The sequence below is a fragment of the Aureobasidium namibiae genome, assembly GCF_000721765.1.
Source record: "Aureobasidium namibiae CBS 147.97 unplaced genomic scaffold scaffold_13, whole genome shotgun sequence".
Lineage (NCBI taxonomy): Eukaryota > Fungi > Ascomycota > Dothideomycetes > Dothideales > Saccotheciaceae > Aureobasidium > Aureobasidium namibiae.
Window position 1 is genome coordinate 321,368 of NW_013581196.1, and position 13,373 is coordinate 334,740.

At 48.6% G+C, this 13,373-nt stretch overlaps 5 protein-coding genes across 5 annotated transcripts; 1 reads left to right on the forward strand and 4 right to left on the reverse strand.

The window, feature by feature from the left end:
* Positions 1–137: 137 nt before the first annotated feature.
* On the reverse strand, positions 138–1,820 carry M436DRAFT_74401 (uncharacterized protein; the record flags this gene model as incomplete). Its single annotated transcript, XM_013570214.1, has 2 exons — positions 138–1,458; positions 1,513–1,820. The coding sequence occupies 2 exons, from the start codon at positions 1,818–1,820 to the stop codon at positions 138–140; spliced, it is 1,629 nt and encodes a 542-aa protein (XP_013425668.1).
* A 1,670-nt stretch (positions 1,821–3,490) lies between these two features.
* Positions 3,491–4,083, reverse strand: M436DRAFT_65472 (uncharacterized protein; the record flags this gene model as incomplete). The annotated part of the gene is made up of 2 exons (XM_013570122.1): positions 3,491–3,758; positions 3,866–4,083. The coding sequence occupies 2 exons, from the start codon at positions 4,081–4,083 to the stop codon at positions 3,491–3,493; spliced, it is 486 nt and encodes a 161-aa protein (XP_013425576.1).
* Positions 4,084–6,493: 2,410 nt separating this feature from the next.
* Positions 6,494–10,359, reverse strand: M436DRAFT_65473 (uncharacterized protein; the record flags this gene model as incomplete). Its single annotated transcript, XM_013570123.1, has 9 exons — positions 6,494–7,086; positions 7,140–7,531; positions 7,583–7,834; positions 7,891–8,078; positions 8,133–8,136; positions 8,188–8,740; positions 8,790–8,889; positions 8,942–9,671; positions 9,773–10,359. The coding sequence occupies 9 exons, from the start codon at positions 10,357–10,359 to the stop codon at positions 6,494–6,496; spliced, it is 3,399 nt and encodes a 1,132-aa protein (XP_013425577.1).
* A 482-nt stretch (positions 10,360–10,841) lies between these two features.
* Positions 10,842–11,684, forward strand: M436DRAFT_74403 (RNA-binding domain-containing protein; the record flags this gene model as incomplete). The annotated part of the gene is made up of 1 exon (XM_013570215.1): positions 10,842–11,684. The coding sequence occupies one exon, from the start codon at positions 10,842–10,844 to the stop codon at positions 11,682–11,684; it is 843 nt and encodes a 280-aa protein (XP_013425669.1).
* A 239-nt stretch (positions 11,685–11,923) lies between these two features.
* On the reverse strand, positions 11,924–13,237 carry M436DRAFT_74404 (Clavaminate synthase-like protein; the record flags this gene model as incomplete). The annotated part of the gene is made up of 1 exon (XM_013570216.1): positions 11,924–13,237. The coding sequence occupies one exon, from the start codon at positions 13,235–13,237 to the stop codon at positions 11,924–11,926; it is 1,314 nt and encodes a 437-aa protein (XP_013425670.1).
* Positions 13,238–13,373: the final 136 nt, after the last annotated feature.

The following is a 13,373-nucleotide window of genomic DNA, read 5'->3' on the forward strand; positions in this document are numbered from 1 at the left end:
TCGTAGCTATATCTGGTATATAAATCATAAAGGCTTTTCTTTATCCAAAAAGATACCCTGGGTATTGGTCGACCCTCCCAAAGAACGCCTGTGCTAAGTCGTAAAAGTGTTTGTTTGCAGCAAATGTGAGGCAGCGCTTAGATGAAAGCAGAGGTGAAAGACTTGACCTTGCCCTTCCAGCCGGTAACCTTGACCGCTTCCTCCTCCTCGTCATCCTCGAAGATGCGCATGTCTGTTACAACATCCATATCGGAGGCGGACACCCAGAGCTTCCACTCGCGAGTCCAAACCTTCCATCCAACGTAAAGGGTGAAGATGACGGGGCCGGCGAGGTACGATTCGAAGAAGTTGGCAGCGTCAGGCTTGCCACCGATGGGGAACAGAGCAACGTAGAACTGAGCAACGAGACAGATAACGTTGAGGAAGAGGCCGATGTAACTGCCGATGACACCGAACTTGGCCTTGTAGGGGAGCTGCTCGACATTGCGGCCAGAGTGAGCCCAACCCTTGCGGAAGCGGATGTGAGAGAGGTTGATGCTGCCCCAGACGAAGAAGTTGGCGAGACCAGTCAGGGACAGGAGCCAGGTGAAGAGGACGCTGCCTGCGGCTGCCAAGTTGACAAAGGCGAGAAGACCCATGGCCATCTGCAAGATGATAGTAGGGATGGGACGACCCTTCTTGTCAACATAAGCCAAGAACTTAGGAGCCATGCCTCTTGCTGCAAGTGCTTGAATGGTACGAGTAGATGCGAAGGCAGAACTGTTGGCAACACTAATAACCGAGATTGTGATGACAGCGTTGAAGACCGATGGCAAGATTTTGATGCCGGCAAGACGGATGGCGATGACGAATGGAGAATAGTTAGAGTGAGCTCCGTGTGCATGAAGCAAATTGGGGTTGTCTGAAGGAACGACAAGACCGAGGATGAAGAGGCCGACGATGTAGAAGAAAGCGATGCGCCAGAAGACTTGCTTGACAGCCTGGGGAAGGGCTTTTCTGGGGTTGGCGGACTCTGCAGCTGCAAGACCGACCAACTCAGTACCACCGAAGGCGAAGGAAGCGGTAACGAAGACACTGCAGAAGCCCTTGAAGCCATTGCGGAAGGCTCGTCCCTCTCCCCAGTACGAGACCCCAATGTAGCCTCTAGTATCAGTCGGGACACCACCGACGTCAATCACAATACCGAGGATGATGAAACCAATGCAGGCCATGATCTTGATGATCGACAGAACGAACTCGACCTCGCCGTATGCTCTCACACCAAAGAACTGAATTGCGCAGAGAGCAACGAGGAAAATGGCGATCCATACACCAACGTTGATGTGGGCAGCTCCTTTCCAGAAGTCGATAGTGATAGAAGCGGCGGTAAGTTCGAAAGGAAGGATGGTCAACCATTGAATAGCGTATTGCCATCCAATAGCGAAACCCCAGGACTCGGAGATGAAACGGCATGCATAACTGAGTAGAATGTCAGCAAGATGATTCCCAAACAGGGAATTGATGTAGACTTACGTGAAGAATGCTCCGTTAACAGGATAAAGCACAGTCAATTCTCCCAAAGCTTGCATTGTGCACATCAACATGATTCCAATGATTGAGAAGCCAATGATCAACGACGCAGGACCTCCAGTAGAAAGCGCACCGCCTGCTCCGACGAAAAAACCAGCCCCAATGGCGCCACCAATAGCGATCATTTGCATGTGTCTGTTCTTCAAAGAACGTTTCAGTTCGTTCTGACCACTCTGAATTTCATATTCAGGTGTCTCTGTGACGGTTTGGGCAAGGCCCTTCTCGGCATCGAAAGCCTTGTTTGCGTCCATATTGCGGACTGTAAAGAGTGTAGAAGGAAGAGTAGAACGAAGGTGTCGAACGAATGACTGGGTAGTTGTGCTTGTCTGCTGATAGAATGATGGGGAGGACGGCCATGGTATAGATATTTAAGTCAGGTCGAGCACTCCAGGTGTGTGTGCTTCTAGAACCGAGTGGCGCATCTCGAACCGCTGAAGGTTTTGGTAGAAGTTCACGCTAGTCAAAGCACCAACGGCCCCTCGCATGACAAGACCATTTACAATTTGGCATCTCGGCCTAAGCATCCAAGTACGCAGATCCAGCAGGACGAGCAAGATGTCCCAAGATAGGCGATATACTTGGTGAGGCTTGGTGTTAGAATTCAGAATTTTGGTGCTCTCTCGACATTGAAGCCTCGAAAACCAGACTCGTGAAATTGCAACGAAGACTTCATTCACTTACAATAAATGCTGTTTGCGTGCTTTTGTCGGAGTTCCGATCTCGCACAACGATAGATGATATTTGGTGCGTTGTTCTTGTGTCTCGCGAACGCAAAAGATAAAGATGGCAGGAGTGAGCCAATCATGGGGTCGAGACACAAGCAAGGTCCACGCGATGACCATACGAAAATCATGGTATGAGCGTCAAAACCCATTAGCGCAAACATTGGCCATCTTCTCCATGGGGTTGTCTGGTCGGTGCACTTCCAGTTTTAAGCCTCGCGGTCCAGATGGCGTTCCGGCGCTGCCAGACCCGTCGATAGCCGTGGCGAAACAAAGTATTTGCCAGTAGACAAGATCGAGACCATCTGCGTAACGTCGGCACAGCGCTATACCAAAGTCACATCGTATTGTCAGAGACAGCCGGTACCATGGGGTATCGCGATAAGGTCTTGTAGTCTGACATCTTGGTCGTGCGAGCTGCGGAGAAGAGCAAACCACCAAGGGGAGCTGAGAAGGGAGAAGCGATTAGAGAAGCACCGAGTATTTGGCCGTAGAGTTAAGAGTCGATAGAGAACATTCGTTGTTTATCGATGCGCTGTGAGATCCGGAGCTCATTCCATTCCTGTTGGCTTGCGAGATTTTGTTTAAGCTCTGGTCGCTGCGCAGGTCACTCCTTGCTCCAAGCCCATTTCCAAGCTCTTTCACTCGATTGACTTGATCGATGTAATTGTGGTTGAAACATTTGTCTCTGCAGACAGTCGGTAAATACAGGCTTCGGACGGTGCAAGCTTCGGACATCGAGAGCACGTGCTCATTCAGCTGTTTAGCCCAACTACCTGCGTTTGTTATCAACTCCTCCAAGATACACATTCAACCCGCCAAGGTGAGAAAAGAGGAAATGAGAAGAAACGTACAACAATTTGACCGAGCATCCCTCCGTCTTCTTATCAGACAGCCATGTCTCTGGTACTTACGAATTACAATGCGCCATCCTGACCAACGGAAATGATGTCCTCTCCCCATGGCGGCATAGAACGACTTGTGGACCATAGGAATGCATAAGGGTCTCTGCTTCAGAAGAGTAGCCAGAGAGAGTCGATACCAGGCCGCCTCTCAGTGGACATTGTTCCGTCCCCCAAAGGCCTTGTGCATTATTACTGCACGCTTCACACGCACCAGCCCATAGGGAGAGTGCATTCGCAAGGCATGAGAGGAAGTTTATTGCGTGTCATGGGTCTTGACATAAGAGCAGATTGATATCAACATCGATGCGTCTTTACATCGACATCCATCCTGACTTGTGCCTCCTCGGAAAAGTGCGAACTGGTCCATTTCATGAAGGTCTCTGCAACGAGTTCGCGTTGGAAACCCCAGAATTCTGGCTCTAAGCATTTCCTAAAGAAGACTCCACGCTCAAGCAATTGAAGCGAAAGCACGACGTACATCTTTCGGCAGTCCTTGCGCGAAGCCAAAAGCACCGGTCTGTGTGCACTGAGTTGCCGTTTTTTTAGGACGACATTCATGTAGCTTCGAGGGTGACAGTCGTTCCTGTCAGCAAGATCTACACTTCATTGTCCAAAGACTTGGGGCAGCCAATTTACGAGGAAGCGAATGGCCTTTCCAGATGCGCTCACCATTCTCGTCTCTCTCGACCATTTGTGTACGTCTCCACGCTCTGCGGCGAACCCTCTTCCTTGCCGGAACCATCGTTGGCTAGAGTTGCGAATTCTTTTCGGTCGTCCTCGTCGCCGACTTCGTCATACTCGACATGGTCTTCTCCATCGGAAAGGTTTTCTGGCTCATCGGCGTTATCAGTGGGATCTCGCTCGGCGTCAGACTCGGATCCCTCCATGACACACCCCCATACGCTGAAGTTTGTAACGCTTACAGCTGTAAAGGTACATAGTGGTCTTGAGAGACGAGTCGTCTCCACCGAGAAGCGACATCACATTGCGTCTCTTGGACGACGCCTCTGCTCTGGAAGCAACTGTGCAGTTCTATAGTGGGTATCCACGCTCTTCAACTTCGTGGGAGTACGTCGGAGGTTGCAAAATTTAGCACAGGGAGATTGGCACATACTGTCGGAATCAATAACAAAAGTTGACGAACGAGGTCTCATTGCTAACCTTTGCCTCTGGCGCAGATTTGGCCGTCTTCTCAGCATACTCAAGAGATTCGATAGTGTCTCGACTAGACCTTTCCAGCAACTCTGGTCTCGATGGCATTGGTTGAGGCTTGCTTTGGCTCTGTCCTGGGCTTGGTGAAAGATCGTAATCTAGTGCTGGCCGTCTAGACCCAGGGTCACCGTTTCACAACGACGTGACAGCTGGGTACTGTATGATATCTGTATTCTGGTTGCTACAGTTCTGGATAGGCCTCACACATGGCCACATACAAACATGCGGACAGCCACAACTATATCGTTCTATAAAACCCTCACCATTCTGTTAACCTTCTTACATACCATTAGTTAAAATTTTGCTAAAGGCCCTCGGGCAGCACAGAATCCGACAGCAAAGATGTGGCCTGCCATGGCTATAAAAGTAATGGCAAAAACGATAATCACGAGAGCCTCTAAGCCTTATTAGTAAGACGTCTCTTAATTCTAGCATACTAGTTATTCTCGCATATAAAGATAATGAACGAAAAACAGCATATATAGCTAAGTAGAATGTTAGTAAGATAATTCTTAAATAAAGAATTAATATAAACTTATATAAAGAATGCTTTATTAATAAGATAAAGTATAGTTAATTTTCTTAATGCTTACTTTATGTATATTAACATTATCCTGATAATTAAGAAGCTAATAATTAATAATATAAGTCCTTTACTTAAGAAGGCTAATTTACTACTAATAAAGAAGCTAGCGTTAACTATGCTATTAATAATGATTATCTAGATATATCTATTCTTTAAAGAACGTTTTAGTTTGTTTTAACTACTTCAGATTTAAGTATATCTAGCTGCTGATAATAGCAAAGGAGCTAAAAAAAGAAGCCCGTTATCGAAGCAAGGAGACAAAAAATATGGACGACTAGGGGATCGAACCCTAGACCTTCAGCATGCAAAGCAGACGCGCTACCACTGCGCCAGACGCCCATTGATGGTAAATCAGACATCATTTTGATATATAATCCTCACCGATGAAGCAATCTAGCAACACGGTCCGCCAACTCACTGCCATGTTCTGAAGGTTGCCATCATCGCCAGTCTCGGATATTATAAGATAGTAGAGGTCGAGGGGGAGCCATAGTCGGCAGCCAGGTTTTCTTAGACTGCGGGCAGGGATGCGCCAGACGCCCATTTCGATGCGAGGTCAATAGCGTCAAGAAATATGAGGTTGTTGACATCTCTGACCGAGGCTCCACCAAGGCTTCACCTGACCATGTAGCCCAAGGCGCCGGCATGGGGGGCTCTTGCGACCTTGCGTATAGCACTCGGCACAGCAGGCTCTTGATCTGGTGGAGGCCACGGATGTTTTGTTCAATCTGTGTTCTGTGTTCTGTGTTTGAGACGGCAACAGAGGTAGAACATTATGTCTGGATAAAGTACGAACGAGAATTGAAAATCTCTTCGTCATCAACCTGCCAATTCTGACAATGAGCACCACACCACACCACGTGCCAGATATGCTATTCAACTGATACACTGCAAAATGGACCCTAGAACGTGATCATACCGTTCTTGGAGACACTATTTTCACTTTGAGGTTATTGGTGTCTGCTTTTGATGCGACAAACTTGAAGTTGCTGTGTCATTGCAGCGTACTCTAGCTGGGCTTCATGGATAACGCTTTTGGGAAAAGATAATGGCACTTTTCTCCATTAATATTAATTTTCGATGCCTATCGTAACTAGAATATGAACAATAGAGACAGGTTCACCTGCTAACACCATCTAGACCATATAAAGATGCGTGTGCGGACTTGTACAACAAAATGACGAGTGAGAACTTATGTTAATGTGATGACCCTGACTCAGCAGCACATCGAGGCCAAGATGGAAGGTGCAACCGAGAATGCCTCAATCTCTCATAAAGTGCTTATAGTTATTCGTCGGTGGTACTTCTGTGCTCAATGTAGAGGTCTGAGCTATTGAGCACTCTTTTCGATCAAAACCATGTTTGTGCGCCGCTTACACCTCATGACGGCCTCAAGTCTGTATGTATGACCCTTGTATGTACACCCTTCTCCCTGCTCCTCAACCCATGCTCCTCAACTCCACCATAGCCAACTCAGAAATCTCGGCAGCAGAATCCAACTAAGTAGCATGAGCCAAATCAGCAAGCCGATCAATCTTGGGAGTCAAATCTGCAATTCTGAACGGCTTGCTAATCGAGTCGTCCATGCCTGCCGCAATAGCCATACTAGTCTGTTCAGGCCTTGCATTTGCCGAGACACTGAGTATAGGCACATGGCCCTTCAACTCGCCGCTCCTCTGCATTTCGCGTATCGTTTTCGCCGCGGTGAGACCATCCATAACTGGCATTTCAGTGTCCATGAGGATGACATGGAGTTCTTTTTGTGAAACGTCTGTTGTAGTAGAGTTGGTGAGTTTGTTCCAATACTTGGTCTGGCGCAGAAAGTCAACGGCTTCTTGGCCATTGTCTGCTGTCCAGACCACATATCCTTTGTTTGTGAGTTGTCGTTTGAGTACTTTTTGATTCACTGCGTTGTCTTCCGCCACTAGGACATGGATCTGTGATGTCTCCGCGCTGAAGCTTGCTTGAGCATTTCCGCTATGGGGACGTAGAGGAAGCTCGCTCTTGGGTCGTTGTTCTGCTGGCGGTGCGGCCGAGCGTGTCTTTACGAAGAATGCAAACGTCGACCCAACATCGAGTTCGGTTGCGATTCCTAACAGCTGTCAACGATTTGTTTTACTTTGTACAGGTGATCTTGAAGCTTACCGATCTCGCCACCTTGAAGCTCTGCGAGTTCTCTGCTGATATAAAGACCTAACCCTGATCCTGAGATACGTGTAAGTTTTGGGAATGCTTTGATTTGATAGTGATTGTTGTACGAACCGCCATATTTGCTATATGTTCGCGGAGATGCCTGTTGGAAACGCGAGAAAAGCTTGGTTTTCTCCTCGGGCTTGATGCCTCTTCCTGTGTCCGTCACGGTAAACCAGATAAAATACGTTTCTGGACCCGTGCATAGCGCTTCAGACTCGCGTACAGTATCGCTTAGGGTATGTGGCAATGCAAAGTCTATGGTCGAAGACAGGCTGCCTTCTGAAGGACGCTTCTTCGAGGAGCCCATGGTGATAGCAACGCGTCGCTTCGGTTGATCTTTCGTACTGCAATGAGGTCAGTGTCCGGATACTAGAACCACACGCAGGTGTACTCACAACTTCAATGCGTTGGTGATCAAATTGATCAGGATTTGATGTACTCGTCCGGTATCAAGCATAACGTTGTCGACGTTCATCGCTAGGATCGAGGGATCGGCTTGAATTTGAAGCTCAATGTCCGCACGACCAGCCTCTATTTCAAATATGCGTTGCATGTCATCCAAGATACTTGTGGCACGAATTGGAGACTGGTTTATCTCTAGAAGGTTGCTGTCAAGCTTGGACAAAGTTAGAAGATCATCGACGATCCTATCAAACACAAAAGTCAGTTCGTATAAATGACTTGTGGTTACATGGTTGCATACCGTTTCTGATGACTGGAACACGACGTGATGATTTGCACAGCTTCTGCACTACTTGCAACCAGTTCGTGTAGACGCTGGCCCGATTGATCTTCAAAAGCCTGTGATGTGTTCATGATGGACTTTATCTCTGTTAGAGACTCATCTATGGCATCAGCACAGTGCACGACTGCTCCAAGAGGATTCCTGATCTGTATATAGGTCAGTATGAGTGTAATGACTGTCCAAACGATTGCAGATTGTACCTCACTAGAAGCAAAAAGTCAGCAGTGGTAACCAGACATGACAATTCTCACTTACTGGGAAGTCATGTCGATGAAAACCTCGTTCTGACGCTTGGCTTCGAGGGCTTCTTCGACTCTGGATTTCTGCACATTCTCTGCCCACTTCAAGTGGCTGATGTCCGTTGTAGTTGTCATGATAGCCTTGACTGCACCGTGCTCGTCCAATTCGGGATGGGATACAGACGAACCCCATGATTGGTATCGATGTCCATCACCACTAAGAAACATTCGACGAAACCTGAATTGTATCGTCTGAGGTTCGTGTGTGGTCAATATTCGTTGGAATGAGCTTCTGATTGTTGGCAGGTCCTGTTCGAGGATACCATCGGTCCAGGAAGAGTCCAATTGACTGACAGGTACAGGTGCGATGCCCAACATCTCAAACCAAGCACTGTTACAGAAGCTGATCGCTCTGCTCGGCAGCTCGATGATGTGTACAGCTACTGGAGAGCTGGCAGTAAAACGAACAAATCGTTGCTCGCTGGCACTCGCTCGTTCAAGGGCTTGCAGTGCTTGGAGAGCATCATTTTCAACCCTCTTTTGAGCATCAATATCAGTTGTGCACCCAGCTGTAACAGCATCAGTCTTGACCATTTGACAGAACTCGAGGAACCTTACCAACACTGACGATGTTGCCGTGCTCGTCCATGACAGGAAGACATACGGCAAGAATCCAGCGACCTTCAGGCCGATCTGGATGCTTCCATCTCATTTGATACTGAGTACAAGTTAGTATTCTGGTAGCCGTTTCAAACCTGACCATGACGTACAGTGACTGGTTTACCAAGGAGCATACTGTTGAAACCATTCATGACCAACTCCTTATCGTCGTCGTGAACATATTCCAGCCATTGAAATGCAGGAACCGATGCACTCGGTCGAGGAACCAATGAAAGTCGATACCAGGAATCATTGGCCTCTAGCAGGTTTCCCTCCTTATCGCAGCTAAAGATGCCAACATCGCTAAGCTCCATAACCTTGACGAGATGACTGTATTTAGCGCTTATTGTTTTGGCCTTCTTCTCTCGCTGGGCGAGTTCGAGCGCTGCAATTTCCTTCCTTCTGAGCGAGTGGATGGAGCTTCCGATGGTTCTACGCAGCTCCTCGCTCCAATTCTTGTACGCAGTGTCGAAATTCGTCCGAGTAGAAACTCCTAGAACCAGTAATGCCCTCACTTTGTGATACCGAGTGGACTGGAGAGGAAGAACCACAGCTTCTGTACAAGCATCTCCCCAGCTACGTGTTCGTGCTGCGTTCGACCAAGACTCTGGCAAGGTGCCCTCGTCCGTTGTCAGAAGAATTGAATCTTCCGTTGTCACAGCTGAGCTCAAACTTTGGGTGAGACGATCTTTGCTAGTTCCGTTCAGGCTGAGCACATTCGTGGCTCCGAAGTCGTTTGCAATATTTCCAACGGAGCCTTTCAGTTGGAAAACTAACTCGCCATTATCACCGGCCTCAGCCTCGCGTGCGTAAAGGAGAGCAAAAGGACAATCGTGTTCTCTAGAACGATACAACAGAATTAGCGATTGACCTGGCTTGAAACATTCTGGGCCTCATCGAAAGACATGGCGAACAAGTACCCTCAGCCATTTTGTACATACCTCTTAGATAAGCTTTCAAGTATGGTTTTCCACAAGGAAGACATGTCTGTAGCTAAGTTGATGGAGGAACCCAAGCTTTGACAGGTTTCGTGCCTTCTGTCCGACAAGCGTTTCTCGGTCTCATCACGAAGAATGACCGAAGTTCCAGTAAGAGAGCCGCTTTTCTTAGGAAAAGGCACAAACACCCAGGACATGTGAATCTCGAGCAGACGCCCGCCTCTCATCATTGGCAAGCAAACATCCCGCTTGATATATGGTCTACCAGTACTGGTGGCTTTATCCAAATCAGATAACGCCAATTCGTAGGTCTCTGGGAAAACGATCTGCATAGGTCGTCCGATGGCTGCGGGATGCTTTTCGCCGATGAACTCGGCGTACGCTTCATTGTATAGAAGCAAGTATTCAGGGCCAAGAACAAGTATCCGAGGTTGCGGATCCAGAATAATCAGATGGAACAGGAGTAAGAGCTCCGGTGGCCAGTCATCGACAGGACCTAATGAAGTAGCAGCCCAGTCGACTTTCTGAATCAAGCGCAGATGGGCATCCGTTTCCAGAGAGCCCGATGGCTCGAATATGTGAGACGCCATGGTTCTCGGGACTTTCTGGTTATGTTGTCGAGTGTTCCACACTGTTGTTGTACTCGAATTAAACTGCGAGGTGTCACTGATCGCGGCCGTGTTTCATCCGCTCCGGCAGACTGGCCAAGTGAAGGGACGACCGCGGCAAGGCACGCTTTCGCTGGGATCGCAATGTTCAAGTTGTCCACCACCTCCGGTAGTGAAAGGAATGCAGTCTGCGTACATTTGACAGAACTGCGCAGACATACTCAGATTGTTCGCAACGGGCGACTCTAACCCAATGTGAGCCCGCACGGAAGCCGGTCCAGACCTCCGTCGTCCGTATGACGCGTTTGTTTTGTTTGCGGAAGAGCACTTCGCGAAGCTTTCTTCTCGAAGCTTTCCCAAAACGAAAACGACTTTTGCAGCAACTTTTTAGCCAAATTTTTTACCATCATCACAATCGCATATCAACACTAATATTTCTTTACCGAAATCTTCCTAAAACTATCATGGACCCTCAACAGCCTTCGGAACAGTCGCAGCCCAGCAAGCGCATCTACATTGGAAACCTCCCTTACTCAGCCCAAGCCGAGGATGTGGAACAATACTTGGAGGAAGCTGGATTCCAGATTGAACGTCTGGACATGTCTACCGATCCTTTTACTGGCAGAAACCCATCATACTGTTTTGCCGAATTGTTTTCCGTAGAGGAGGCCGAGAGAGCCATCAGCTCGCTTCCTGGTGCAAGCTTCCAGGGCCGTCCCCTCAGGGTCAATGTGCATACACCAAAGACTCGTGGAGCAAATGGCACAAACACTCCTCTGCGTACCTCTACAAGATCGCCTTTCTCTGCTGAACGCGCATGGAGAGGCTCCGGTGCTGCCGAGACCCCTTCCAAGACTGGCGAACGCAATTCCTATGCTTTCAACCGCTGGGAGCGCAATGACGCTGCAGCTCACTGGACTGCACCCGTAGAGAACGGCTGTAGACTCTACGTTGGTGGCCTGCCACGAATTGATGGCCAGGAAGTCATCAACGAGGAGATGAAGGCATTGTTCAGCGACTACGCAGTAGAGGCTGTTAGCAAGTTGATCTCACCGCACGAGTCCACAGCAACCTTGCCCGGTGATCATCACTACTGCTTTGTCGATTTCGCCACCACCGAGGATGCGCAAGCGGCTGCCAATGCCGTGAATGGAGCCACAACCTCTACTGGAAACAAACTAAAGGTCAACATGGCTAGAGAGAGACCCAACAGAGACAGAAAGGTCGTAAGAGAGCAGAACTTGCCTCAAGTGGAGAAGCCTGTGCCAGTCAGAGATTTCGGCTCGAGCTGGCGTAGAGCCAACTAAGGGTTGGAGGACGCTCAGGAGTGGATTCGTCGATTAAAACCAAGCAGGAAGATGGACACCCGCTGTTTTTGTGGTTGCATGAGACAGCAGCAGGAAGTGTTTGGTCGATTTCATTCTTTTCATTTTCGTCACTTCTCTGCATCGATACCCCATTGTAAGCCACCAGGCTTTGGTTTAAGTTTCGTTCGTTTTTGAAGGAAGCACTTGCATGATTAGAAAAACAAACTTGGGAAGCCTTCTCAATTCCACCAGAAACTCATGCTGAAGCTCGTGCTAAGACTTTCCACGTAGTGCCACCATCCTACAGGGATGTATAGACACTCGCCCGGGCCCAGTACACCCTCTATGCAATTTGCTTCCTTGAAAGCTGGGTATTGTTCCTCGAACTTCTGTTTCTCTATTTCGTCTGGTTGGTCTTGCTCGCCGAGTGTATATAACCTCTTTGCAAGCGAGATATCGATATGTGACGTATTCTCCATGTTCACGCCAGTCTCGTCGATACCACGGGGATAAAGCTTTGTCGTTTCCGAAGGCGCATAGAGGCGAACGTATTTATGGCCCACGACTTGGCATAGTATATTGTGATAAGGGTCTGTGTGCAGCGGACTGATAGTACCCGCAGGCCCTAGCCAGGCATTGCGAAGAGGCTCGTCAAGCGTCTCAACTTTGAGCGTAGAAGAGAGAGGTTCGGGTGGTGGAGGAGTTGTGTAACAGTAGTCTGGCGTATTCGTGTCTGCACTCAGGCTCGGGATTTGAGTAAAAAGGTCATGCTGAGCAAGATAACCAGTCCTTTCTTGCTTGGGTTGCAAGAGATGGCTTTCCATATATTCAGCAAAGGTCATGATGCGTTGAGACCAGTCATCGTCTGTGTAGCTCCTGCCCAGCTCGACTGGTACCAATCGTCGACCTCCAAGTGTAGCCTTGAGTAGGTACGACGGATCACTCCACTGTCGATGTGGAGTTGCGACTGCAGGCCAGTCATCGATCACACCTTTTATTATGATTGGTGTCGTCTTGGTGTCGATATGTTGTTGAAACTGCAGGAAATCTAGCCTCTCGACATGAATAAAGGTATCTTTCTGTGACTGGGGTATTGGAACGACAGGAAATGTATGGGAGATGTCTTTGTGCTCGTTGGGGTCAAGAAAAAGCTGCAACGAGTCGAAGATACTTAGGATGAGTTGGTGACGCTGAGGAGCACCAGTGAGAATGATTGCCATGTCGAGCAGATAGACCAGTCGGGTGATGTAATCATGTTCAAGTGGTGGTGAAGCAGAGCGCTTGCGCTTGTGACGGCGCGCACCGTGGTCGTTCAGGATTGCAACTGCCTGATGCAGACTGGCATCCTCATACAAACGACGCCAACATAGTGGAACACTGTCGAATCTCCAGGTATGCAATTTCTGGTGAGCCAGAGCTAGCACGTCCTCGGGTCGCTTCTGAATGATACTCAGTGGCGCATGACCACACTCATGGATGTGATCTTCTGGAGATAAAGAGGTCAGAGCACTCTGAATCCCGTCGGCCAGAGACAGGTGGGATAGATTTGGCATGTTCTGAATGGTAAGGTCGCAAGGTCGAGGCGGTTAGGCATCTCGGGGGTTTGATGGAAAGGCCGCATCCAGCGGGGCAAGTGCAGCCGAAGTTTGCATCATGTTTGCCAAAAATTAATCGCGGCGCAAAGAATGG